Raw genomic sequence first — 24947 nt, forward strand, 5'->3', positions numbered from 1 at the left:
GCCTCAGGGCTTTTCGCTACGGACCATTATGTAAGCCGACGACGCTAGTTAACTAACTAGTCTATTTTCAGACTAGCGCAACTTCTGCAGCTACCGAAGAAAATTTACGAGCTGAAAGCGCGGCGATGTGGTGATATATGACGGCGGCGACATCGACCGGCTTGGACGTCAGGAGAAGCAAAGTCCGTAAAGCACCGGTAGTATGGGGACCCTTTTACAACAGCTACATACGGAGTAGTCAGCTTTTCTTCGGTCAGATACCCCGGCCAGCTGCTTTTTATACATACTCCGTAAAACGGAGGGTTCTTCCCTGATAGCCTCGGACCTGCTTCTTCAACCGCACATGAACAATGCAAAGCGTAGGAAAGGCCCAAAGGACAAAAGTAAAATGCAAAAAAGAAAGAGAATTGGACTGTCGGAGAATCGAACTCCGGACCACCCGCATGCTCGTGCCCTTAGAGTGGAACTCGTGAAGCCATGCTAAGCGGGTATTATACCACTAAACCAACAGCCCCTTTCGCTTGTCGAGCCCACATCCCCGGACGAGCAAATAACTATCTTCTCAAAAGCTTTTTGGACAGGGGATGATTGCAAGATGTTGAATGAAAGACCCCGTTAAGGTGCACGTCATCGCGAATGTAACAAACCCGGTAAGGAATCGCCGGTAACCCAAATTGTCGATATATTTCTAGCCAGATAAACCCCCAACTCCGTAGCACGACAAAACCCAAATGAAGCAAACCATTAAAGCGTACGAAGCGGCAAAGGCATCAAACAAGTAGCCGCAACAAAATCGTTTCATACAAATCACTTTCCATATTTCCCAAATTAGATTTTCCGTTCATATTAGACCATTATCAACGACGCAAGTCGACCTCTTATACAAGGCCATAGACCGGTGCTTTGACAATGACGTTGCCCACACCCTTGCTGCGGACTTCTACCGCGACAAAAGCAGCGAATCGAATGCGCATCGGCTCGTCTTTGTCGCCTTCGCTCCGCTCTTTCCCATCCCGAAGTGCCACTGAACCAGGCCTGCTAGAGTCTGTCTGTCCTTGGTTCGGAGTTGAATGAGTCTTTTTGGATATGAGCGAACCGAAAACGGATTTCTTTCGGCCTTCCTTAGAGCTGTAGCCGGAGTTCGTCGTGGAGGACGACGACGTGTCTGCTTCGGAGGGGCCTCCTTCCATGGTAAGTTCTTTTAGAGATCCTTGGTCGCCTCGATCGGTTGATGCCGAAGAAGGCTCAGGACTCTGACGACTCTCGGATGCGAGGTTCGCAAGGGGACGCAACGTCGTTTCGAGTTTCATATGCGATTCTATGATTGGTGAGCCAGGTAGAAAATATTCCACAGTCACATCTCTAGACTCGAGCGGTATGTTTGCAGCGATTCCAACAGCAAGCTCAACAATCATGGCTACTCCATTCTCCAGGCCTGGTGGCGCTGGGTCTTTGAGGTTCATCTCAAGGCTGGCAGTCAGTTTTTCAACAAGAGAAACAGTGAGCTGGGCGCGATGATCGTCCGCTAACTTGCCCTGCAATGCCTCTCCTAGGCCGTCTAGAGTCGTTCGCCGCCATGTGGAAAGCTTTGCTAGATGGTTTTCTTTATCTTCTTCGGTAGTAGCCTTGCCCATACGCCGGACATTACGCTCGATGATTTTCAATTGCCGACTTAAGCCGGGCTCTAAACTTGGATGGAAGTACCGGTCGAAAATTTCATCCACCAGCCATCTTGTGAGACACGCGCGACCAACGGCGGTCATCTCTTTGGTACCCACCATGTGAGCGTCCTCGTTAACAACACCTTGTAGCCAAGGCGGAATACTCTTCCAGTCCTTTCGGATATTGAATGCAAGATTGTTGATGGCGCCATCTAGTCTACCAAAGCGTGTCGAGTATTCGTTGTCGTCTAAAACAGTTCGTGATGTAGACATCCGTTGATGAGCGACTGTGTTCTGCAACTGCTGCACCTGCGCTTCTTTTTCAAAATAGTATCTCTTGACTTTGATATACTTCGCCTCTGTGAGCTGTCAGCAACGATAAAGCCACCATTGAACAGGAAATAGATTGGAGGGTAGCCAAGCGATAACGTACGGAGCTCTTCATGTTTCTGAACTAAGGCTTGAACATCGACATCAGAAGTGTCATCTCGGGCTTTTGAAGGAGGTGGAGGTGGAGTGTCCCGATCTGGTTCACCAGAACCTGGTTGGGGCAAATTGCCTTTGAAACTAGGACCAGGGCTGAGACTTGGAGGTTGAGCAGTTTGTGGCTGGGCATTCTGTCCCATCGACTCTCCGGGCTGTCTTAGTCCTGTCTGCCTATCCATCCCACCTTGCGCGGGGTTCGGGCCGGCGGGTGGTTGGAGAGACTGTCCAAAATGAGATTTAGACTGGTTAGACTCAAAACCTTGATACTGAGGATTAAGGGGAGAAGGGGGCCCAAAGGACTGCTGGGATGGCGGCCTTGGAGTGAGATGAGGATCCACTTGCGGGGATTGACTGCGAGCACTTGATACCTGGTCTACAAAGGCCTGTGGTCCGCTTAACTGATAGCTTGGGCCTGGCTGCTGCAGGTGGGCTTGGTCAAGCTGCAACTGGGGGTGGGGTGACCCAGAAAGGTGGAGTCCCTCCTGGTACTGGTGTGCCGATGATTGTCGCGGCGGGTAGAACTCATGGGAAAGTGGTTCGGTACTCACGCGTTGAATTCGAGGAGGGTCAAACTGCTGGCCCTCAACGTTTGAAGAGGAGCGGTTTATAGACGGAGGGTAGGGAGAGACAGACTGGGGACTGGACTTCTTGTGTAGAGGCATACGGATCTCTGTGGAATCTTCCTCTTTAGGGTCTATCAGGTCAGCGTCAAAAGGCTGGCCGTTTAAATTCTGCTGGTCTGGAGGTGTCTGACCAGGAACCTTGCGTCTCACAGATATGCTACGTCCAAGGACTTTGGTGCCTCGCGATGAAGGATCCTTATCTTTGTGCTTATCCTTGGATGTCAATCCAAACAGGCTCTTTCGTAACTTTCGTGGCTGGGATTCCACTAGAGGAGAGGCTTCCGAGCTATGCGGGGTGTAGGACGGGTCGGCCGAGCTCAGATCAGACGAGCTGCTGAGGCCGAAGGTGGGAGAAGTGGGAACCAGATTCAAAGAAGGCCTGCCTCCTTGCTGGCGAGACAACGGTGGTGGAGGTGAGTCCGGAAGTTCGTGGCCAATTCTGTTCGCGGAGTGGGCAGGATGAGTATAGTTGTCGTCGTGATTTTGTTGCTGCTGCTGGTGGTGGTGGTGGTGGTGATAGTAGTAGTGATGGTGGTGCGGAGGGTGGTAGGCGGGCTGATCATTGGAATATGCGTAGAACGGTTGTTGGGAGTCGTTATCGCCCGGAATAACCAATGAATAGCGGGCAGGTAGGCCGGTATTGGAGCCCTGATGTTCGCTATAGTCCTCACCACCTGCCTCGAATATCTGCGGAAGTGATGGCTGCGACTTGTTATTGTGGAAGTGGTGCATGGGGCTGGTTGGAGAGAGCAGGAGGGAGGGACAGTTCTTATTTTCCGTCCCACAGCGCCAGTCAGGAGTATGTTATGGACAGGTTAGGCGTGCGTCTGCGTCGATGGAGCGAGAAGACAGGGGATCGGCAAATCAACGTCGGGCGTTTTGGCGGGGTGATTCTCGCGATGTCTAAATTGAAGCCGGGGTCAGCAACTAGCGGAGACCAATCAACCCGACGACCGCAAGCAAATGAAAGCCAGCGGCATGAGCAATTTAAGGATAGATGTGCATGACAGGGCCTAGCAGACCGGCGAGCGAGAGAGAGAGAGACACAGAGAGAGAGAGAGAGAGAGAGAGAGAGAGAGAGCCAGCGTGAGAGGAGGGGCAGCTGATTGGTAAATGCCACATACCTGGCTGACCATTGTCCAGTTTATAGTGTCACGCAGCACAAATGAATTAACCTATGAGGACGGAGGGGCCAGCATTGCGTGTGCTCGATAGAAGCCGAAAGAGGAGGAACTTGCGGGCGCAGAAGAGAGGGAGAATGCGTGAGAGGAAAAAAGAGAGAGAGAGGGACCAAGGATCACGGTGACGAGGGCGCGAGGTTGAGGGTGAGCGATCGGCGGCTCCAAGTACGGGCTGACTAGCTCACTAAGCCGCATCACGACATTTGGTTCTCCTTTTTCTCTCCCCTTCTCTTCCCTCTCCGATATCTCTTCCTGATATACAGAGTACTCTCGTGCTTGATGCTACCAGGGATCCCGGATATTAAAACATATTGCTCGTGCATCTTACGTTTGCCATCATGATGATTTACAAATTGAACTGCATGCGTCCTGCATTTTTGACCCCCAAATATTCACCTAGCGGCCGGCCATACAGTGAGCTGTCATCCCGCCACGACCGACAGCCTTCTCCCTCCATTTGATCCTCCTCTCCTCCTCCGTATTCCCTTGATAATATCGGTCTGCCTCTGATTCCGCAAATGAGCTCAGATAATTTCCCTCCCGCCCCATAAAGCCAAAGTCAAAACCTGGCGAGTTACGGCCTGGTAACCTTCGGAGTGGATTTTTCAAACACGAACTTCCGCAGTCAAATAAAATAATTTTCCTCTTTTTTAATCTCTTCTCCTACCCCGCATGGTTCCATCACATACCCAGGCGCGTGCCTGGGCTTCTGCTGGCTGGGACGCTTTTCGTTCCATGGAATTGAGCTGGGCCGAAGGGCAGAGGAGACATAAAAAGGCGTCCCCACTCCGCCACCGCCCCCAACCTTGCTTGGCTTCCCGCCTAGCAGAGCTTAAATTACGGTTTGTGTATCTCGACAGCGGGGAGAAACGCTGGAAGAAGCCGAGAGAGAGACATGCAGCTGCCTCCGCCAGCCTCAGCGATCCCTGATCCCACTGCAAAATTCATTTCGTGTCTTCATTCACTGCTTGATAATGGACGACTGTCCTTTATGATATCAAATGCGTTGATTGTCTCTCCTCTTGCCAGCAGGATCATCTTTCGAGCTACCGACGACCCTTGTTCTTCCCAATCGCCTGCCTGCGGCTCGTAGCCCTCTTCCGGCTCTCTTGCTCGTGGATAGTCTGCGGCTTTCCTCTCCGCTCAACTAGGATCCTCCCCCAGCCGCATCGTTGCATACAATATATATATATATTATGTCCACATCCTTCTGGAATCTCCCTCTCTTACATCAAGATGCGTACAACGGACATATTTGCACCCGGCTGTAACCCTCTCCCTTCGTTTATTGACCATTTCCCCATCCCATCAATGCCTTATACCTGACTAGATGTCACACTCCATCTTCATCGATTCCGCAATTCTTTCCGGATTTGTCTTCCACTGGTGGTTCTCGTCCAGCAAAGTGTCACACTTTTCTCTCCATACCCTCCGGATCACCCCAGCTCGTTGGGGGCTTCTCGGCTGGACGTCTGCCGAGAATCGCTTTATTCGAACTATATTACCTGGCCTGAGATCTTTGGGGTCGATGGGGATCTTGTTTCCCTCTTCATCTGTGGCGTGAGATGTGTTAAATGCCCACAGCCAGCGTGCAATGGCAATAAATAGACTTTTCTCTGCCAAGCTCTTTCCTGGACAAAAACGACGCCCTGCGCCAAAGGTAAAAAGAAGCTGGTTCTCCCCGTGAGCAGCCTTGATTCTTCCCTCCCAACGCTCTGGCATGAAAATATGAGGCTCCGGGTACAATTCCGGGTCGTTGTGGATCGCATATGTATTGATTGTCAGTCCAGTGTTCTCGGGAAAGTTATATTTCCCCCAGCTGACTGGGCCGCTGGTCACCCTTGCGACGCAAAGTGGCATCGCAGGACACCAACGCTGAGCCCTATTGTTGGCAATCAGCATTAGCCAAGAGTGTGAGAAGATAATGTCTTCTCGAGAACACTTACTCAAGTAGCAGTTGCTGGATATACGGAAGATTTATCTCATCTTCACCCCGTGGGAGTCTGTCCAGCCCCACCACTCGGTCAATTTCTACACAAAGTCAGTTTGTGCGAAGTGGTGAGGTTGGGACCGATTCGAACCTTCTTGCGCTTTGCGTTGCACGTCCGGGAAGAGACATAACGCAGCAATGCAAGTGGTCAATGTCGAAACCACCGTATCCGTTGAGCCAGACAACAGATGTTGGCCGATTTCGGCACCCTCTAGTTCGGATACCTCCGTCCAACCTTCCTGGAGCCGTTCCTGGATCGTTCGGTTGAATGATGGTAGCCTTGTTCCTTGTTCAGCCCTTTGCTTCACCCCGAAGTAATTCTTCCAGATATAATCCTTGTGCTTTTTCGCCATTCTACGGCCCAACTTGTATATCGGGAGTGTCCATACAACTCTCTCTAGAAACGGCCAGAAGTCAAGCATATTGCCTGAAAACCCCACCCTTGACAAATCGTATAGGTCCTCGACTGTCTCCTTCACTATCGGGTCACTTGACGATGTGATCCTATATCCGTTCACCATAACCATCCCGACGCTGTTAGCAAATCGCTCGAGATGGTCATACCAGAGCAGGGGTTCATTGAGGGTGTCAAGGAGTAGTTGTTCACTTTCTAGCTCTTGGTAGGGGATATAATTTTTTATCGCACTTGAACTTAACACAACCTGCCACATCTTCCGCGCATTTTGCCATTTTGATCCGTTCATCAGGCTGGGAAAATATCCGTCTCGGAGCAGCATTATAGAACGGAAGGGCGGGCGGTTTTGTGTATAAGCTCCCTGCTTCACGAAGATATCTCGCGCCTCTGTGGCTCTATTGACTATAATCTGGGGTGTGTCCCCTTGCATGACCGTGTATACTGGGCCGTGTGTTAACGCCCAATCCGCATATTGATGCTGTGGGAAAGAAGGATCACACTGGAGAAAAGCGATTATCAGGGATGCATTCTTGCTCATCATTCAAGCGCAACCAGACCTGTTTCAGATTGCCCCATATTGCCTGAGTCTGTGGTCCTGGGGGAAGATAGGCTGGACGGCGACCCAGCCTTAACAAACGATAGATCAGATAGCCTAGGGCTGCAGATACAGCAACGCTCGCAAGTGTACCAGCTGAGAACGGCAAGACACGATGTGTCAACGCCATTGGTGCTAACAACTGCGCACTGCAAAGTTAAATCGGCCGCTCAAAGTCGAAAGACGAGAAGAATACAAGAGAATCGGGCGCGAAAAGCTCATATCCACGGTAGCTTTAATATAAACATATCTTTTGCCCCAGCTAGTTATTGTGGAGGATATTCTTTCCCCGCTTTTCTGCTTGTTTTCGAGGAGACGCGTGAGCACAAGGCATCTGCATGCATCCCTCTTTGGTATTACTCTATCCTGCATGCTTTTATTCCATCACGCGAAGAGCGGGTTGTTTTTTCAATGCGAAGAAACATCCCTGACGGAGGAATATTGACCCTATCACTGATCGCTGCGTGTGAGAAACTGATGTGGTACAGTTGAGAACCAAGCGAATTGCGCCGTGCCATGTCACGAAGATCTGCACAACCATACAAAGCAACATTCTCTTCCCAGCAAGTCATAGTTGAATCTGCAGGTAGGATATTTCTTACTTTTGCCTTGTCAATCATGATGCATGTTGTTCTCTGGAGTAACGTGGGGTACAATCTGCAATGCGTACTCGCATCGTACATATGGACACTCTGGAGACCGTCCCAAGACAGAGTTCGTTGATTGGCAGTAGAATAGTGCCAATTACTGAAGCAGGGAGTATATGCGTCTTCCCGGCTTTTGGTGGTGGAATTTCTTCCCCAGAACCTTGCCTTTGAGGATGCAGGGATCATCTGCTGCGTCGATCATATCCGCGCTGACAAACCAGAGCGATAGCCGCTGGGAGGTTGTGGTTGACTACTGAGCAGTGATAACTTTCACCCTGACACGGGAGCCTCGCCGAGCATTTCTCACGCAAAAGCAAGTGATGACAATTTCTTAAGTCCCAATGAGGTGACCGCTTCGGGCCAAGCTGCAGGCCATTCAGTCAGTCATATCTGCAAGGCCATGAAGACGAACCTTATATCTCCGCTGGGTAGTATTATGTGGCTCTTGAAAGTATTTTGCCAGGGGAAATGCGGAATTGCAATCTGTCACGCCCTGCATGCCGCATCACGGCCCCCAGACTCAGTCTAGGCATTGCTATAAGCTTCAATCGCCTTTTCCCTCGAATGTCTGTGGACAAATGTTCTTCGCAGCAACGAGTAACTGCGGCTCCCCGAGTTTTTTCTTGCTGCGAACAATTTCATCCGCATCCCTGTTGCAACCCTGCATTCCAACTTAGCCACCTTCAAATATTCCAACACTTACCTCGCAGTTGATGCATTCTGAAGATGATGTACCTTCTGTGGTACAGATCGGATTCATCTGTACACTTCATCCGCTTCAGGGGCACGATACAATGTCCATCAATCTTTGACATAGAAACATCCTACAAAACCTAGATGCGAGTACACATTTTGTCTAGTCTCGGGATAAAACAGATCTAGGCAAGATTAGAGGCATGACAACGCATAGCTTTCGCTTATACTAAAGATAGTACCCTACTTATCGTAGAAAGCAAGAAACAAAAACCGGAGCAACGAAAAGGAGCGTTAACTAGTCCGAATACCAACATTCACCATAATTCGAACCCTATCTTGCATTTATCCTCCTCGATAGGAGCCACTTTTCGCAAAGGCTAAGAACTATTCCTCAATGGATATCGTCTCTGACTGCCTACTCCTTCACACAGGCACAAAACCGCAGCAACAAATTATCACAGCCCTAATCCAACACCCGGATTCCAAGTGCTGAAGTTCGGCTCAGGAGTCCCATTCTCAGAGATGATCTAATCACACGAATCAGTCTGCTTCGCGAGAAGGTCGTCTTTGCAGTCCGTCTTCGTCCCCGGGTGGATGAGTCTGTTGGGCAGCCCCGTGCTTGGGGCAGTAGCAGATGGTGGAGGAGGTGATACGGGAGCACTAGACCGTTTTGCTGCAGGATTAGAAGACATTGTTGCTGACGGTTCATGCCTGGGGGTCACAGGGAGGATCGAAAAAGGCTTTGATTCGGATCGTTTTGCAGGAGGAACTGGTAGTGCTGACGGTTCCTGTCCGCCGGACACGGGGAGGATTGAGAGAGGCGTTGATTCAGATCGTTTTACAGGAGTGGGTGGAAGGATTGAGAGAGGCATCGACTCTGATCGCTTGGCAGGAGTAGGTGGGAGTATTGAGGGGGGCGTTGTATCGGGTGCCTTTTTCACCAAAGCTGTAGGCCGTGCTTTCGTCGGGGATTGACTAGGGAGGCCAAGGGAGAACGTGACTTCTGTTGTTGACGACAGAGATCGGGGCAAAGCGGATACGATCAACGTTGATGGTGTGGGCGACCTCTTTGACAAAGGTGGAATAGAAACTCCAACCCCTGGTGGAAGTGCCCTTTTTGCAGGCGCACGCCAGACGGGCGCTTTCACACAGTAGGAATTACCTTTCTTGAAACCTCTGCAATCGTAATCAACTCCCGGATTCTAAAAGAAAAGCGTAAGCATCATAGAAAATCCGAGGGAGATTTAAGAGTGATGACAAACCCAAAGCGAGAATTCGGATTGCTTGAGGCTGAAGTACTTCACGATAGTAGGGCAGGCATTGGAGTCCGTAATTTTGTTAACCCAAAGTTGACATTGCTTAGTGGTTCTAGGGTCAACCACTCCTGTTGGCTTCGTCCCTGTATCAAACGGAACCTCCACGGCGCCAGCCGAGAGAACCAGAGCTTGGACGAGAATTGGCCAGTACATGATGGCGTATACAGAGAAGCTTTGAGTAATTGATGATTTGAGGAAGGCGATGGCGTCTCAGCAGGGAGAAAGCCATGGGTTTTATATGCGATTCATCCAACTCATGGACATCAACGGCATCCTGTCTCTAAGACTGAGCGAATGCAGCATGTCCAGAAGTCGTCCGAATATTTCATCGTGCTGCCTTCTTTGTCCCGACTGCTAACGATTATCGAGCGAAAGGATGTTGCAGAACGACGGACGGTTCAGCTTCCCGTTGATCTATTGGCACTAAGCTCCTGGGACATAAGGGAATTCTGCAGTATGTGGTGGACGAATGGATACCGCTCCCTTGATGACGACAGCCAACGGAATACATACATGGACTTGAACCCCAAGGATCAACATATACATTGCACTTTTCGGCATGGTCCGACGAGTATGAAATCTGCAAAGACAGAAAGGCATCATTGATGTTTGCGCGTACTCTCCCAATTGCGCGCTTCAATGACATCGCGAAATGCGGACGTTGTATCCCAGCAAACGTAAACGTCAACGGGATGCGTCGATAACTTGGTATCTCTTTAAAAATATGTTTTGTATCTGCTAGCGTCACCGACAGTGAACAAGAGGATTGTTCGAAGCCACCAAATTTTTCCTCATGGACTTGGACATGCCTTCGTCCCACAACAGTAGGGTTAACTAGGGGCGTGGTACACAGAGCATTGCCCCACAAACTGAGAATTTAGTCCGCAGGAAAAGAAAAATATACGCGCGGCTTTCCAGGCGTATTCAAGCCCCAAACAAAAGGGGGGGAATGAATGCTTGGGTCGCTCTTGTTGTAGACAACGCCTTTTCTAATTTGCGGCTAGCCGCTCGAGCCTAATATTTGGACTAACGGCGCATCTAGTTTGTAAACGACCGGCCCTGCGGTTGAGAGGGGGAAATTTCATCGCCATCCACTAACTCATACTCAGTTATGGATACATTTCTCTTTCCCCGCTTGAACAAACGGGACGCGGTTCGCAGCCGTAGCATTCCAACGATCGCGAGAAGCATGCATGCTATCCACGCAAGCCAGATCAAAAATGGTACATGTGCGATGTAAAGCCCTCTTGATATAAAGGTTAGTATATTCATATGTAGTACAGATGCATGGGAAAGCGGGAGACGGTACAGGTGTGCAATTGCCGCCCATGTATCCTGCACTTACAGTGCAATATTGAGCCATGCAAGCATCAGCACAGCTCGTCCAAAATATATATGGGCATAGGTGACGGATGTCCGGCGCTTCAGTTTAAGAAACGCTAGATGATGCCAATATCCGATGCAGGGTTGCACCAATATAGCCAATAGCAGACATATACCGATCAACTTGTGTGTTCCATGCGCGTCCCCCAGCTGCCCATAGTCAAACAGAATCAGAAATTGGCATCTCGGGCGAAGGAACGGAGAGAAAAGAAGTTCGCCAGTGGGAACGTACCTGAATCAATTTCTTGGAAATTAGAAGCGCGATGCTCATCCCACCTATGGCTCCGATAACAGCGCTGGCTTGAACAACCCAATGGCGGGAAAATGCGGATTCACCCCCCTGTCGAATGAACCCCACTCCCAATGGCATGATCAATGTGAAAACGACGGCAAGGACGAAGCCATGCACTTGAAACAAGAAACGGCGTATACTTTCAGAGTTCGACTGTGGATCTTCGGGATGAGCTGATCCTCTATCGATCATAAGCATCTTCAAGTCAGTCCTGGGAAAAGATGCTGAGCGTCCATCGGCCATGTTGAGGTAAAATCCACCTGTGCAGGATGTTATCAGACCGGCATCCCAATCTTCAGATCTTCGGGCCAAAAAAATGAAAAAAAAAAATGAGAAAAGAAAGGGGGGACTCACCATGACCATGATGCCCATGGTACTCCAACCGATGGTCCACATCTGCCGTTTGCATGACCTGAGACGTATGCGTTGCCCATATCCAGGGTTGATGGTCCGTGTCCACCTTAATTTTCTTCCCCGGCCACCCGTCACATGCGTAACAAACGACGTGGACATCATGATAATGGGCATCCACAGAGGTTTGTATCACCTCATGAGACGGGAGTTCAGGGTGTGCTTCGGGGGGAAGATGCCCGCTGTTTCAATGCAAGTTGTTTCAATAAGCGACAGCCTTTTATTTGTCTGCAATTTTTTTTTTTTCTTTTTATTCTTTCTGCCATGGGACTTATCGAGCTTACCTTGAACTCCTCACGCTCAGCGTAACATCTTGAGGATTGGCGAAGATCAGCCCCGGGACACGCTCCAAATCATGTAGTTAGAGAGAGGTACGGAGCAGAGGATGAACATACCTCCCTCGCGCTCACCGGGGTAGAAGATAAACATCATCGACCCGTCCATGCCCGTGCCCGTGCCAAACGCCGCCCATCCCCTACGACCAGTGAACTTCGAGGATAAGTGCAGGTAGACGTCGTTGCTGTTGGTCGTCCCATTCCGATAAGACGCCAGCGCGAGGCACAGATCAACGGAACCGTCCTCGTTGCTCTTGCAGAACTGGACTTTGGCGGCGGCGCTGAGGCAAACCAGCCATGTCAGAATCGAAATGTGTGGGGGGAGAAGCCAGCGTCGCCGTCGTTGGGACATTCTTCTCTAAGTTGCACTCAGGACGGGACACTGGGAGTTAAACCAGCTGATCAGCGTTTCAATTCAGATTGTGGAAGAAAGGCGTCCACACAAAAAGAGGTTCGCAGCCTTTGACTTGTTAGTTTTCACTCGCTAGTGAGCGATGCTGGCCATGATGAATATGCAGGTGTCTCAAACCGAGCATTGCTCAGATGTCACCCTGTGGTCCTTTTGAACCCGCCAAGACGCCGCAGGACGCTTCAAGCCTGGTCAACGGCTCTCATAAAACACGGCCAACTCTTGACGAAGCCTCTAAAAGGAAATCCCGTTCACCTTGATCGGGAGAGTGTTCCATACTTGTAACTGACTACTCGCTACTGCATTTCTGAACTTCACAACTTCCACATGCACCCTTAGCCAACAAGGGTGTGACGGGCCTTAAAGCCTACAAGCTTAGGTACAACCCTTAACGATCTACTGGAATACAGCCGCTTCGGAATGTGTTCTAACCCAGGTGAGCATCCAAGCGGAGGGATGGTGACGTGCAGAAAGATGGTTCCGTGGCCAAATAGTCCCGCAGGACAATTTTTCGTATGGGCGCATTCTCTGATTCCCTACGGAGTAGTTATTGCTATCTTGTACAGAGCACAGAGCAGTTAGGTGGCTCCCAGCGATCCGTTGGTCGAACTAAGAATCCCGGAAAAAAGAAGTAAATAAATCACCAGGGAAATGACAAACAAACAAATAGAGGAAAAGGACAACGCCTCCCTACGGGGAAAACGAGGAGCAATCCTTCGGAGGGAAAAGGCCTCGAAAACGCTGCCTTTGTAATGAAACCACATGCTTGTGATTACGGTGGCACAGCGGGCGGTGATTCTGCTCAATCACAGCCTGCATGTAATAAGACCAAGTCCACTATAAGACAGGCTTCAAACGCTATCGGCCGCTTTCTCAAACTACGGAGTAGAGTCCGATGCCCATCGGGGGGGAAAGAATAAGGGGAGAAACATTCACTGGTGGTCTTTGCACATCAATTAAAGCCCTTGGGCAGAGTGCCACAGCATCGTCCCGACTTCGCTCGTGACGTTAATTGTGCTGGCATAAAGTAATCACTGGCTGCTACAAAAATGGAGTCGCACGTCGACTATAGACCACGATAGAATCGAATAAATACCAAGCTGTGCCTTGAGTGCAGTTTAACATCTTTTCTCACACTTGCGAGCATCTTCTTACCTGTTCCCAAGGGACCGGGTCCTGGCGAGTACATATAGCTCCTGAGGTATTGTGGATACCAGGGCTTGATGAAATTCAGGCCCTCGAACTGGGCCAGTCCAAAGATTTTTCCTTTTTTTTTTTTTGTGTTGAAGAATCCCTTCTATCGAAAAACGCTCCTGCCAAAGCCCATCGCAACTACAACTATTGCCTGGCTTTCGTTTCTTGATAAAACAAAGACAGCTTGGCTGCGTTCGCCCCTTTTCCGTCAACGATCTCACGAGAAATGAGAATTAGTCTCAGCTATCTCATCGATTATCGAAACTCAGGAATCTTGTCGAGACGCTCAGAACGTTGACAGTCCACGATTCCTTTCCACCGCTGGGCAAAAAGGAAGTGGGCATATTCGAAGAAGAAAGCGGTTCTTTTACCCCGGGTACTAAGCCTCGCGGGACAAAATGAACATGCAGGTTTGCTTTGGGAAATGCAGAGTATCGACACAGGTTCGACTCCTGATCGTCATCGCCGTTTCCTTTTCATTTGTGATGGGAGAATTTGGCGTGGGGTTCAAAACGCGGTCTCTCTCGCTCGTTGCGGACGCATTCCATTACACGGCGGATATCTTTTCCTTCATGGTGGCATTTCTCGCTGAAAAGGTAACTGTAGTTTAGTCCCCTCCCAAAAAAAAAAAAAAAAAAAAAAAAAAAAAAGGGAAAAAGGAAAAAGGCTACTCAATAGCAGCTAAAAGGAGATAATTTGGCTAATTTGCCCTGAACTCTTCGTTCAGTACTCGAGACGTCCAGATGAAAACAACAAACGAGGTTACGCCAGGCTCCCTACCCTCGCAGCGTTCTTCAATAGCGTCGTCTTGGTCGCTATTGGATTGGGCATATTTCTGCAGGGTATCGAGAGGTTCATCCATCTGCAAGGTGACTTTTCGCCGCCACACGGTGAGCAGTAGCCAGCCTATGCTAACAGACTTCACCCTCCAGCCATATCGAGCCCGCTACTTGTCTTTGTAATGGGATGGGCCGGACTTTTCCTCAACATTATTTGCATCCTTATCATGGGACCACACGGACATCACCACCACCACCACCACCACCACGGCCACGGCCACGGTCACGATCACCCCGAAGCCGGCGGACAGTCCTCGGCCGACGCAGACCCAAACAGACTCGAACCAGCCCCCGGCGGAACCCAGAACGCCCGGACAACCGGCACCAGCCTCTCGATCAAGGCGGTCGTCCTGCACATCGGCGCCGACGCGCTGAACAACGTCGCTGTGATCATCTCAGCGGCCATCGTGTGGCGCATCCCGTCGCGACACGAGGAGATAGATCCGGCGCACACGCGAGAGGCTAAGTTCTACGTCGACCCGGCGTGTACGGTGTTCATCGCTATTCTCATCATGGGCACGACGTGGCCGTTGGTGGTGCGGTCGGGGAAGGCGTTGCTGCGTCTGCCAGAGTCTGGTTCGGTGTCCATACCTTTGGATGAGAGGGCGAGTCGGACGGCATCGAAGTGACGGGGTGGAGGGAGGTTTGTATCGAAGGGTCGAGAACTGTAACTATAGTTATGTGGGAAGAAAGTTTAGAATAGCTTTTGTCAGCCGCTAGATAACTAGTTAGTTTAGCCAAGTTTTCTTTCATGAAATTGGATATTCAAGATTCTACTGCAGCTTCTGCTCGGCATTACTGAGATGTGTGTGTCTTGTGTGTTGTGAGATGGGAGGTTTTTGCGGGCTGGCGGGCCAAGCCTGGGAAGTATCTTTGTTGTGGATTTGCTTGGCATCAACCCCCGGGGGGCCCTCTCCCAGCTTCCACGACCTCGCCCCTCATTCGAATATGGCCACAATCCCGATTCAACAACAAGCACACGAGGCAGTATGTAGCCCCGGCCAACATAGCCACCCAATCCCTAGCTCACCATGCTTCTCCGACTACCCCTCCGCCCGATTTCCATCGCCCAACGACCGCCCTACCTCTTCCCGGTCCCCAGCGCGTTCCGCCGCTCCATCCATCAGCACCACCAGCGCTCCCCGCTCCGTCCCGCCTTTCTCCCCTGTCTCCGTCTCCGCAATCCAACCCCCCTGAAGCGCCACCTCCACCTCCCGGCCATCCTCGTCCCGCCGCTCGTCTTCACAGGACTCTTCCTCATCCTCTGGGTCTACAAGTGTGCGATGATGATCGTGTTCCAGAACCGGATCATCTACATGCCGAGCATGCCGCCGGGTGCGCGGCGGGAGAAGATCGAGGATTACGCTGGTATGTGCGGCGGTGTGAGGTGGACGGAAAAGAGGATACGGGCGCGGGACGGGGTGGAGCTGGGGTTATGCGTGGGTGAGAGCGCCAACAGTGGGAGGTTGAAAGCCGCGGACACTGCGGAGAGACATGTGGTGATTTTGTATTTTCAAGGGTTAGTAGGAAAGAGAAAAAAAAATATGATAACCTTGGTTTCTTTTTTTTTTTTTTTTTTTTTTTTTTTTTTTTTTGTTTGAGCTGATTTCGATCTACGTATGATTTATTGGTTTCTGTAAGGCTAAGATTTTTTTTAACTTTGTTCTGCGTTTTCGATGAATGTAGCAATGCTTCGTCCCTACCTCCCCGGTTGCCGCTTTTATCAGGCGTGCTCAAGGATCTGGAGCGAGGAGGCTCCGATCCACGCGTGAAATACACCTTCGTCGCGCTCTCGTACCGCGGCTACTGGACGTCTCGCGGACGAGCGTCGCAGAAGGGGATCGAGCTCGACGCGCTCGCCGCGCTCGACTGGATCCACGAGGAATACCTCGAGGATCTCGACGGTTCTACCTTACGGCGCGACCACGGCGACACCATCGTCCTCTGGGGACAAAGTATCGGCGCGGGCGTAGCCACAGGCCTCGCCGCGCATCAGTGCGAGACGAAGTCCAACCGGCGGACATCCGTCGGCGGACTCATACTCGAAACGCCGTTCCTCAGCGTGCAAAGCATGCTCGTCGCGCTCTACCCACAACGCTGGCTCCCGTACCGATACCTATGGCCCTTTCTGCGCAACTGGTGGGACTCAGAGGCGGCGCTGAAGCGAACGGGTGTCGCGCTGCAGGAGGCAGAACGGGAGCTTGAGCGAGGATCGGAGAGGAAGATGCGGGTATTGATCGTGTCTGCTGCGAACGACGAGCTCGTTCCGGGACAGCAGGCCGACAGACTGGAGGAGATCTGTGTAGAGTCGGGGCTGGATGTGCAGAGACGGAGGGTCGCGGGAGCTCTCCATACAGACGCGACAGTTCGAGCTGAAGGTCGAAACGCGGTGGTGAGATTCTTGAAAGAGGTAGGGGAAAGATGACGTCAAAAAAAAAAGGAGAAAAGGACAAAAAACGAAGCCTTTGGTTATTAGTAATACTATCATGCAGGGTCTTAACTAGTTACTATGAGTCCGACGCAGTTATGCTCCCTTTCGATTACAAGCTCGTGTGGAGTGCAGAACACGAGATGTGGTGCAAGCTCCTTTGACGAGCGGGAGCCGTTTCCGAGACTAGCTAGCTGCGAGAGGGGGGCGGAAGGGCGTGGTGGAAGTGAGTGTTAGCTTCAGACGGGCGCAGAAAAAAGAATGTCGAGATCGAATCGAGAAAAGACGCGACACGTGGTGTCAGATTCTCCAGCAGGGAGAAGCTCCCATGTCTTTTCCGGCTTGGTGGTTGAAGAGATGTCGTGATCGACAGATGTCCTTGGCAGGGCGCGGTGTCGTATGTAGTCAGTTTAGTTCACGTTACGAACAACAACCAAGCTTATCTCTCCCTCTCCCCATTTTTCTGTCTCTCTCTCTCTCTCTCTCGAAACTCGAGTGTGACATCACACAGCCGCTGAAGGAAATTAAGTGCTCCGCACTCAAAGGGGGAAGCAGATGTGACAGGGCGCCAGGCTGCAGATCCCGACTCCCTCAGACTGCCCCAGTTGATGAATAGCTCGGCAAATTCTGCAAGCATATGATTTTGTTTTGTCTTTTTTTTTTTTTTTTGGTCCTTTTTCTTTTTCCGGGTGCATTGACTGGGGCATATGTACGGAGTACGGAGTATTAATAATTCGCATGCCTTTTTAGTTTAACTATTTTTTTATCTTTTTTCCCCCGCAATGAGTACCCCAAAAAACCCACCTCAAAAAGTATAGACGGATGTCACAGCTCCCTGACGCGGACAGGCCAACCGGAGAGCAGACCGGGAAACATGCAGCGTAATCAAGCGCTTTGCAGATTGCGTGCTCACCAGCTAGTTACAATGTTTGCCGCGAACACAGAAAAAGGAAGCCAGCAAAACATCGCGAAAACAGACGATGCGAGAAAATGAAACGAGAAAATCCTGATGACAAATCCCCTTGCTGACTCACCCCGACGTCATATTACCCCAAGCGGTTTAGCGTGCACTCACTGGCCCGTGCGGCTTCCGCCTGAATTGGCCAATCACGGCGCTTGGCTCGGCATTAGAGTTTCACCGCCGAGAATAGCTTAATTTTCTGCAGGAGCGCGGGTCTTTTTATTGTTTTTCTTCTCTTTTTTTTTTTTTTTTCCTTCTTTTCTCTTTTCTTCTTCTTTTTTTTCTTTTTGACTTTCCCGCCCGGCGAGCGTGGATGTCTAGGCGGGCCTCGGAGCCGCGGCGCTCCCTGTCTCCTCTCCTTCAACTGCCCCATCTTGGTGCTTCTCTTGTCGGGCGAGACATATAGTTACTGTATGAGATTCTTGCCGAAGAGTCATACAAGGCGAGTGGCTACCCGTCAGGAGTTCGGGGCAGCAGAGATCAGGTGGCGTTGAAAAAGAAAATAAGTTTTTTTTTTTTTTTTTTTTTTTTTTTTTTTTTTTTTTTTTTAAATTCATTCTTCCCTCTTTGACCCTCAGTTCTGAGACCAGGCCCGCCTTTTCTCGTTGTGAATCCACATTTAGCCGCCAATGCGTTTTTATTCTGGGAATGGAGTGTGATACACTGCTGTAGCCTGTATCAATTGGTGGCGTGCGATGCTGTAGATGGGAAGAGCTGTGTTAGCTACGAGCATGAATACTTTGATCACCATCATCATCATCATCGTTACTGAATGTATGAGCTATCGGACCTGCCATGTCGATCAAAACGGTACAGATTATGAAGCAGTAAACAGATAATTCTAATATCAGTTCCAGAGTGACTCCGTCCTCCGTATGTACATACTCGAACAGCGTTCTCGGCTAGCATAGGCGATCCGCCCTCCTCTAGAAAATGGATCTCATGCATTGTTTCTATTTCGAGGGCGAGAGTCAATCTCCGAGGGGAATCACGGAAGAATAAAAAAAATAAAAGGGAAAAAAAAGAAAGGATAAAAAAATTTTTTCTTCTTTTTTTCTCCATGTGTGTTGATGTCAGTCGCCTCCACCGGCCAGACGCGCGTGCCCCACCCGCCGGCCCCAAGCAAAAAAAAAAAAAAAAAAAAGGCCTGAGAGAGCGGCAAGCAGGTTGCAGGTGCCGGCCACCCGTGACCCTGGTCGGTACCTGGTAGGTACCCATCACGGCAATTCCACCGCAGAGTGGTACCTCTGAGGTACATGCTACCCAGTGCATCTCCGTACATTCTTGGTTTCTTTTTTTTTTTCTTTTCCCCACCGCAATACGCACAGTCCACCACGTTCTGTCGGCGGCATCTGATTGGCGGGCGGGGGGGCGACGACTCACAGGGCGGGCAGGCGAGATGGAGAAAGCGTAGTTTATCTGAACCTGCCGGACTCGGGAGGTCGTCCCCAATATTAATGACTCAAAAGGAAAAAGAAAGACACGGGGAAGAGAAGCGGCGAGGTTTCCCGTTTCTGACTGCGAATTTTTTTTTTGTGTGTTTGTTTGTTTGTTGTTGATGGCTGGCCAGATCCGCGGTATTGGGGCTGGACCCGGCAGGAACTGGCAGGGAAAACCCGGTAAGGATTGGACTGGAACCGGGAAGGAACGACGACACGCGAGTTTCAAAAAAAATAAAATAAAATAAAATAAAATAAAAAATAAAAATAACGAGACTTACTATTAAGTTAGTTAACTAAGTAGTGGCGAGGAGACTGTCAGGAGTCATCTTCGTGGTCTGCCTGTCAGAGGGCGTCATCCGCCTACCGAAAAGTATCGAACTAACTATATAATACGACATACCGCTTAGTTAGTTACTTTGCTGCTAACTAGTTAACTAATGCTGCTGCTGCTGCTGATGATGATGATGCTCCTGGCCCAATTATTAATCGCTGCAGCTCTCATGATCATCGTGTTCCAGATCTAAACTGTATACAGCATCGCGATCCAAATCTATTCACACCTTGTAATATATATATATATATATATAATTTCCTCGGACCATCCTCCTCCTCCTCCCTGCAAGGACCGCATCGCTGCTCGCATCAAACCCATTCAACCATCCCCCCACCCCCGCCTCTTTACTCCGTCCGTATACGTCTATACATCACACCCCGAGCTTGCTTCCCTGTCCTTCCCCTGGTCGAGTCTATTCGCCAGTCACTTGACACACACACCTCTCTCTCTCTATCTCTCTCTCTCTCTCTCTCTCTCTCTCCTGGTCGACACAGATCTGCGCCATCGCACACCCCCTCCTTCAGTTAAAACGCATTCCCAGCCCTTTCCTCCCCGCATCTTGGATCCTTGGTTGCTTGGGTGCCGAAAAGTCCGCAATCTCCCCCTCTTAGACGTGGCAGAGAGGCAGCACCTTTCCGATCCAGCTGCGGAGCCTTGGCTTTTGTCGTTGAATTCGTTTGTTGTCGTCGTCGTCGTCGTCGCACGTCGCTGTCGCCTCTCTCCAGTGAGGGGAAATAAAACTACTGCTACATACATCCTAATCAATCGGTCTCTACCGGGGGGGTTTACGGTCGCCCTTTGTCCGGCAAGTTCGTCACAATGCCCTCCTCTCTGGAGTCCCGGAGCACTGGGACATTCGACTCCATCACCCGCAAGGGCCGTCCGTCCGTCGAGATCATGCTGGACGGTGATGTCTCCCAGTCCCGGGGGATAAACACTTACACCACCCTTGACCCCATCGAGGGCAAGGTCGTCATCAGCGCCGACACCGACGTCCGCTTCGATCAGATACACATCTCCTTCATCGGCGCAGCCAAGACCTTGATCGAACGCCCCGGATACGCTGGTCCCACCGTCGGCCAGTCGTCCGCCTTCCACGCCTTCCTGAGACTCACACAGCCAATTGAAGAATCCCAATACCCCCAGCCCAGGGTCCTCGAGGCCGGGCGAAAGTACTCCTTCCCCTTCACCTTCGTCGTCCCGGAGCGATTGCTGCCCCATGCTTGCAAGCACGAAGTCAATCATCCTCAGGTCCAGGCCGCTCACACCCACCTCCCGCCGTCCCTGGGCGGTCACACCCTCGCCGGCCGCGGCGGCTCGAAGCGGCTCGACGACATGTGCCCGCAGATGTGCCAGATCCAGTACAAGATCCGCGCACGGGTGTCCAGATTCGACCTGCCCGAAGACCAGCCACCAAAGACACTCGTCGAGGTCGTCAGGAAGGTCCGCATCGTCCCTGCGACCGACGAGGAGCCGCCCCTCGACGTGACTGACAGCAATGAAGAGTTCCGCATGCGTAGTGAAAAGATCGTCAAGAAGGGTACCCTGCGCAAGAAGTTCGGCCGCATCGCAGTCGCAGCCGCTCAGCCAAAACCATTCCGTCTCCCTTCTGTCCACTCTGAGAGCTCTGAGAATGCGTCGCCAGCGACCATGGCGACGCTGCACGTACGCTTCGACCCAGATCACGAACACCAGACGCCGCCCAAACTCGGGTGCCTCTGGACGAAACTGAAAGTCAACACCTTCTTCAGCATCGAACCCTGGTCCGACTTCCCCAGCCGCTCTTCGAAGCTGGCCTGGAACTACAACAAGGGCGTCTACACGGACACCCTCTGTCTCGCCTCTCGCTGCGTGGCATCCGCAACGTGGCAGAAACACACCACGTCCGCTCCCCCTTCCCCGTCCTCCTGCAGCAGCAGCCGACGCTCCTCCATCCAGTCCAACTGGACAGACGGCTCCCTCGTCGGCCCAACAGCATGCTTCACCGGCAACACTTACTACACCGCCACCGTGCTCGTGCCCATCTCCCTCCCTTCGCACAAAGCCTACGCCCCGACATTCCACTCCTGCCTCATCTCACGCACCTACTCCCTCGATATCTCTCTGTCCTACAATCCTTCGAGCTCCAGCACCTTCACCACCCGGCAGACCATCTCGCTGTGCATCCCCGTCCAAGTCACCGGGCAGGAGAGCCTCACGGCGGTGGTGGCCAACCGCGCGAGAGACGCTAGTGCGCAGAGTGCTGCAGCGGACGAATTCTTCACTCCGCGAGTCATCACGCCACCGAGTCCGGAGTACGTCGGGCAAGCAAGACTCGAGGGTATGAGTATGCTCTCTGGTTCGACAGCGTCGGCGCCTCCAGAGTATTTGAGCTTGCTGACAACGTCCGCCCATTAATTTTTTTTTTTTTTTTTTTTTTTTTTTTTTAAGAAGTCAAAAAGGAAGGGTAAAAAAAGGGGGAAAAGTGCCTTATTTTGTCTGGTGTTTCCTTCTCTGCATGGTTCGGAATTTTTTTTTTTTTTTTTTTTTTTTTTTTTTTTTTTTTTTTTTGTTTTTATCAGGATGTAGGGTCTCTGGGAGCTCGTTTTCAGCGAGCAAAAATTGTTGTCTTTTGGTTTCTTTAATCTGCGAATGTTCAGCAGCTCTCCGTCTTACTCTTACTTAACTAATGCCCAGCAGACGGTTTATGTGGACCTGTATCTAGATGATATATTTTTTTTTTCCCCCCATGTTTGATACCCCCCCCTTTGCTTGTGGCCATAGTTGTAACTCAGGCAGTTACGGAGTACTATATAGTTAATTAAATACTCTAATATAAAGCTGCTTTTACGCGTAGCAGAACGACTCATGCAATTTCAAAATTATATATCTATATATATATATATATGCTGGAGAGGGAGAAATGTCCAAGCGTAACGGAATGCTAATCCGCATACGGAGTACTGTATACTCCGTACATCTGCTCGTCATCCCTCTTCCCCGGGAGGCAACTGACTGCTGCAATTGGCCCCTGGAGCATCGCGCTTGTCAGGTCGATTCTATGAGTGTGTTATACTCTGTATAGTGGCCCCCCTTTTTCTGGGTATTACCGAAGCCATTAGTGACAGCCGCTTCAAGGTGCTGCGTGCACTAGCGCCAAAGTCAGGACCTCTAGGGAACACCCAGCCCTTTTCCTTTTTTTTTTTTTTTTTTTTTTTTAATCTTTAATATGCACTTTTTTCACTTTTTGAGAAAATTGAGATGTTATATATAGTAACGCATAGCAAGTTACAAACCTCTCGGGGAAACCCAAACGCCTAAAAGAAAAAAAGGTTCTAACTGAGAAAAATATGCATTGAAAATATATGGTATGCAGCTGTATACAGAAGGCCTTGTGGCGTAATTGGCAACGCGTCTGACTACGAATCAGGAGACTGCAGGTTCGAGCCCTGCCAAGGTCACAAAAACATCTTTTTTTTTTCTTTTTTCAATTTCTTTGTTTTTTCGCTTTGGGTGGCGTTGTTTGCTTTGTTTGTTTGTTTCGGGAGTCGAGAAGGCTCCATACACGGATCACCTCATACGTACTCGATAGCTCTCATCACACCCGGTCCAAACTACCTCTAGACAAGCAAAAAAGGTTCCGGGGTGTTCACGACAGGTTCAGCTTCAGATCTCGCGACAAATGACGCCACCATCTCCCAAAGGTCAGCGTGGGAAAAGACTTTTTTGGGGGGTGGGGGGTGCATCCCTGAGTATATGCTGTGTGTGCTAGGTCGGTTGTCTGCGCGCCGAAGTCAGGAGGTAATCTGTCTACAAGAAGGGTGCAAATTTGTCATGAGGGAGAGTATGTTTTTCCTCATTGGGTTATCTTTCTTACAGGCGGCTTTCCTCCTCACTTGTTTTCCTACTCCCGTAGATTGGTTTTGCTATTGTTGGCCGCGGCCCACCCAACCTCCGGCCATATCTTTTGGGATCATGACGAGTCAGATCATTAAATACTTTGTGTACTCCGTACATCAGACAAAATACCATTACTGGGGGAGGGCAAGGCACAGCAACCTTGGAACGATGGCCTCTTAATTGCATTAACATTCCTGGGATTTAAAACCCCAATGTAGGATATGGGGTCAGTGCTCACTATTCTAGCTTATCGAGGCGAAGACATGCCGCTGCTCCGACTTGATTTACTTGAGATTTTTTAGGGGTGCCGTCTTGACTCTTATATTTCCCACACTCCTGGAGCATTACGATGTGCAAGTTACTCCGTCCCCTCCTTGGAGATTTTCTTGCTTTCCGACTTTTGCTCCACTTCAATGTCTGCTAACCTCGCTGTGGTAGAAACTTTGCAGAAACAAAAGTGGCATCATTTACTTCGACAGGGGGACAACAAAAAAAAATGGAAAGAATCGAAAGATCTTATAAACTGATGTGAACCCATTTGTCGCTACCACTATTATCGCTCTCTCGCTCAAGCCCTTTCGAGAGCTTGTACGAAGTGCAGGAAACACAAGACTTCGCAGCTATCACTTCTGCCTGCATAGCGACGCTCACAACACTGGATTTTTTTGCACGGCGCAAAGATTGCAAAAGGCCACTTAAGGAATGTACTTGGAGGAAATCTTCAAGCCTGTCATGGTGTCGCTATCGGCCACTGGGAGGAAACGGGGAGGAGAAGGATCATCACATTCGGCTACGCCAATTTTCGCATCTGGGGGAAGTTGGGAGCCAAAGCTGGAGCCATTTGGGATCTTCGTATATCCCATATGGTGAGAGACCAATGTCAAAAATCAGTCAGAACGGTGGGTGGATTTGTTTCAATGTTTGTAAGCAAGCCCAGAAAATAATGCCACAGAAGTGAAGCATTATGCTGGGAAAAAGGGGGGCCCGCCCATGTGTTCACAAATAGTGGCCTTTTAAAAGAGTGCATTGCTTGCAGAATATAAATTTTTCCCTATCTACGGAGTAAATGTGTTGAATTGGGAAATCACACATCAGGTTACAATGTTTCACTCAATGGTATTGTAGGCAACCTGGTTTAAGCTATCACAAACAATACTAACAAACTACTACTCTGAGAGACACGAAAGGCAAAGAAGAAGCAAAAGCAAAAGCAAAAAAAATAAAAAATAAAAAATAAAAAGTAAAAACAATATGACCTTGGCAGGGCTCGAACCTGCAGTCTCCTGATTCGTAGTCAGACGCGTTGCCAATTACGCCACAAGGCCCGACTTGCCATCGATTGGATAAATAATTTAATGAATCAAAGTGAATATAAAATTTAAATTATCTTCAAAAACATCTGTCCAATGCCGGGGGAGGGAAAAAAAAAA

At 50.2% G+C, this 24947-nt stretch overlaps 7 protein-coding genes and 2 non-coding genes across 10 annotated transcripts; 4 read left to right on the forward strand and 5 right to left on the reverse strand.

The window, feature by feature from the left end:
* Window positions 1–142: 142 nt before the first annotated feature.
* Window positions 143–4057, reverse strand: D8B26_000646 (uncharacterized protein). Its single transcript, XM_066123298.1, has 3 exons — window positions 3895–4057; window positions 2095–3673; window positions 143–2020 (listed from the first exon to the last, which is right to left on the reverse strand). Exons 2-3 carry the CDS (start codon window positions 3500–3502, stop codon window positions 879–881), a joined length of 2550 nt encoding a protein of 849 aa, XP_065979372.1. The 5' UTR covers window positions 3503–3673; window positions 3895–4057; the 3' UTR covers window positions 143–878.
* An 847-nt stretch (window positions 4058–4904) lies between these two features.
* On the reverse strand, window positions 4905–7298 carry D8B26_000647 (uncharacterized protein). Of its 2 annotated transcripts, XM_066123299.1 has the most exons (4): window positions 6914–7298; window positions 6033–6855; window positions 5898–5982; window positions 5129–5833 (listed from the first exon to the last, which is right to left on the reverse strand). In XM_066123299.1, the coding sequence occupies exons 1-4, from the start codon at window positions 7079–7081 to the stop codon at window positions 5278–5280; spliced, it is 1632 nt and encodes a 543-aa protein (XP_065979373.1). In that variant the 5' UTR covers window positions 7082–7298; the 3' UTR covers window positions 5129–5277. The 2 variants fall into 2 exon arrangements, with proteins under 2 accessions (XP_003071063.2, XP_065979373.1); XM_003071017.2 differs by having other exon boundaries at window positions 4905–5833; window positions 6033–7298.
* Window positions 7299–8489: 1191 nt separating this feature from the next.
* Window positions 8490–9763, reverse strand: D8B26_000648 (uncharacterized protein; the record flags this gene model as incomplete). The annotated part of the gene is made up of 2 exons (XM_003071018.2): window positions 8490–9496; window positions 9557–9763. 2 exons carry the CDS (start codon window positions 9761–9763, stop codon window positions 8822–8824), a joined length of 882 nt encoding a protein of 293 aa, XP_003071064.2. The 3' UTR covers window positions 8490–8821.
* A 408-nt stretch (window positions 9764–10171) lies between these two features.
* D8B26_000649 (uncharacterized protein) lies at window positions 10172–12604 on the reverse strand. The gene is made up of 6 exons (XM_003071019.2): window positions 12092–12604; window positions 11981–12008; window positions 11640–11878; window positions 11226–11545; window positions 10956–11143; window positions 10172–10856 (listed from the first exon to the last, which is right to left on the reverse strand). The coding sequence occupies exons 1-6, from the start codon at window positions 12381–12383 to the stop codon at window positions 10649–10651; spliced, it is 1275 nt and encodes a 424-aa protein (XP_003071065.2). The 5' UTR covers window positions 12384–12604; the 3' UTR covers window positions 10172–10648.
* Window positions 12605–14032: 1428 nt separating this feature from the next.
* On the forward strand, window positions 14033–15102 carry D8B26_000650 (uncharacterized protein; the record flags this gene model as incomplete). The annotated part of the gene is made up of 3 exons (XM_066123300.1): window positions 14033–14230; window positions 14362–14524; window positions 14567–15102. The coding sequence occupies 3 exons, from the start codon at window positions 14033–14035 to the stop codon at window positions 15100–15102; spliced, it is 897 nt and encodes a 298-aa protein (XP_065979374.1).
* A 172-nt stretch (window positions 15103–15274) lies between these two features.
* Window positions 15275–16898, forward strand: D8B26_000651 (uncharacterized protein; the record flags this gene model as incomplete). The annotated part of the gene is made up of 2 exons (XM_003071020.2): window positions 15275–15992; window positions 16160–16898. Exons 1-2 carry the CDS (start codon window positions 15505–15507, stop codon window positions 16896–16898), a joined length of 1227 nt encoding a protein of 408 aa, XP_003071066.2. The 5' UTR covers window positions 15275–15504.
* A 3111-nt stretch (window positions 16899–20009) lies between these two features.
* On the forward strand, window positions 20010–22424 carry D8B26_000652 (uncharacterized protein). Its single transcript, XM_066123301.1, has one exon. It carries the CDS (start codon window positions 20458–20460, stop codon window positions 22033–22035), a length of 1578 nt encoding a protein of 525 aa, XP_065979375.1. The 5' UTR covers window positions 20010–20457; the 3' UTR covers window positions 22036–22424.
* A 581-nt stretch (window positions 22425–23005) lies between these two features.
* Window positions 23006–23078, forward strand: D8B26_000653. Its single transcript has one exon. It is a non-coding gene; the product is annotated as a tRNA-Arg (tRNA).
* Window positions 23079–24769: 1691 nt separating this feature from the next.
* Window positions 24770–24842, reverse strand: D8B26_000654. The gene has a single exon. It is a non-coding gene; the product is annotated as a tRNA-Arg (tRNA).
* Between the last annotated feature and the right edge of the window lie 105 nt (window positions 24843–24947).

This window comes from Coccidioides posadasii, chromosome 1, assembly GCF_018416015.2.
Source record: "Coccidioides posadasii str. Silveira chromosome 1, complete sequence".
Lineage (NCBI taxonomy): Eukaryota > Fungi > Ascomycota > Eurotiomycetes > Onygenales > Onygenaceae > Coccidioides > Coccidioides posadasii.

Coding starts and splice junctions, on each gene's coding strand:
- D8B26_000646 (XM_066123298.1), bottom strand. CDS start 3,502: ATGCACCACTTCCACAATAACAAGTCGCAGCCATCACTTCCGCAGATA. Junction 2,021..2,094: donor TCAGAAACATGAAGAGCTCC/GTACGTTATCGC, acceptor GACAGCTCACAG/AGGCGAAGTATATCAAAGTC.
- D8B26_000647 (XM_066123299.1), bottom strand. CDS start 7,081: ATGGCGTTGACACATCGTGTCTTGCCGTTCTCAGCTGGTACACTTGCG. Junction 5,983..6,032: donor GCAACGCAAAGCGCAAGAAG/GTTCGAATCGGT, acceptor GACTTTGTGTAG/AAATTGACCGAGTGGTGGGG. Junction 5,834..5,897: donor ATCCAGCAACTGCTACTTGA/GTAAGTGTTCTC, acceptor TGCCAACAATAG/GGCTCAGCGTTGGTGTCCTG.
- D8B26_000649 (XM_003071019.2), bottom strand. CDS start 12,383: ATGTCCCAACGACGGCGACGCTGGCTTCTCCCCCCACACATTTCGATT. Junction 12,009..12,091: donor CCCCGGTGAGCGCGAGGGAG/GTATGTTCATCC, acceptor CCAATCCTCAAG/ATGTTACGCTGAGCGTGAGG. Junction 11,546..11,639: donor CCATGGGCATCATGGTCATG/GTGAGTCCCCCC, acceptor CATCCTGCACAG/GTGGATTTTACCTCAACATG.
- D8B26_000652 (XM_066123301.1), top strand. CDS start 20,458: ATGCCCTCCTCTCTGGAGTCCCGGAGCACTGGGACATTCGACTCCATC.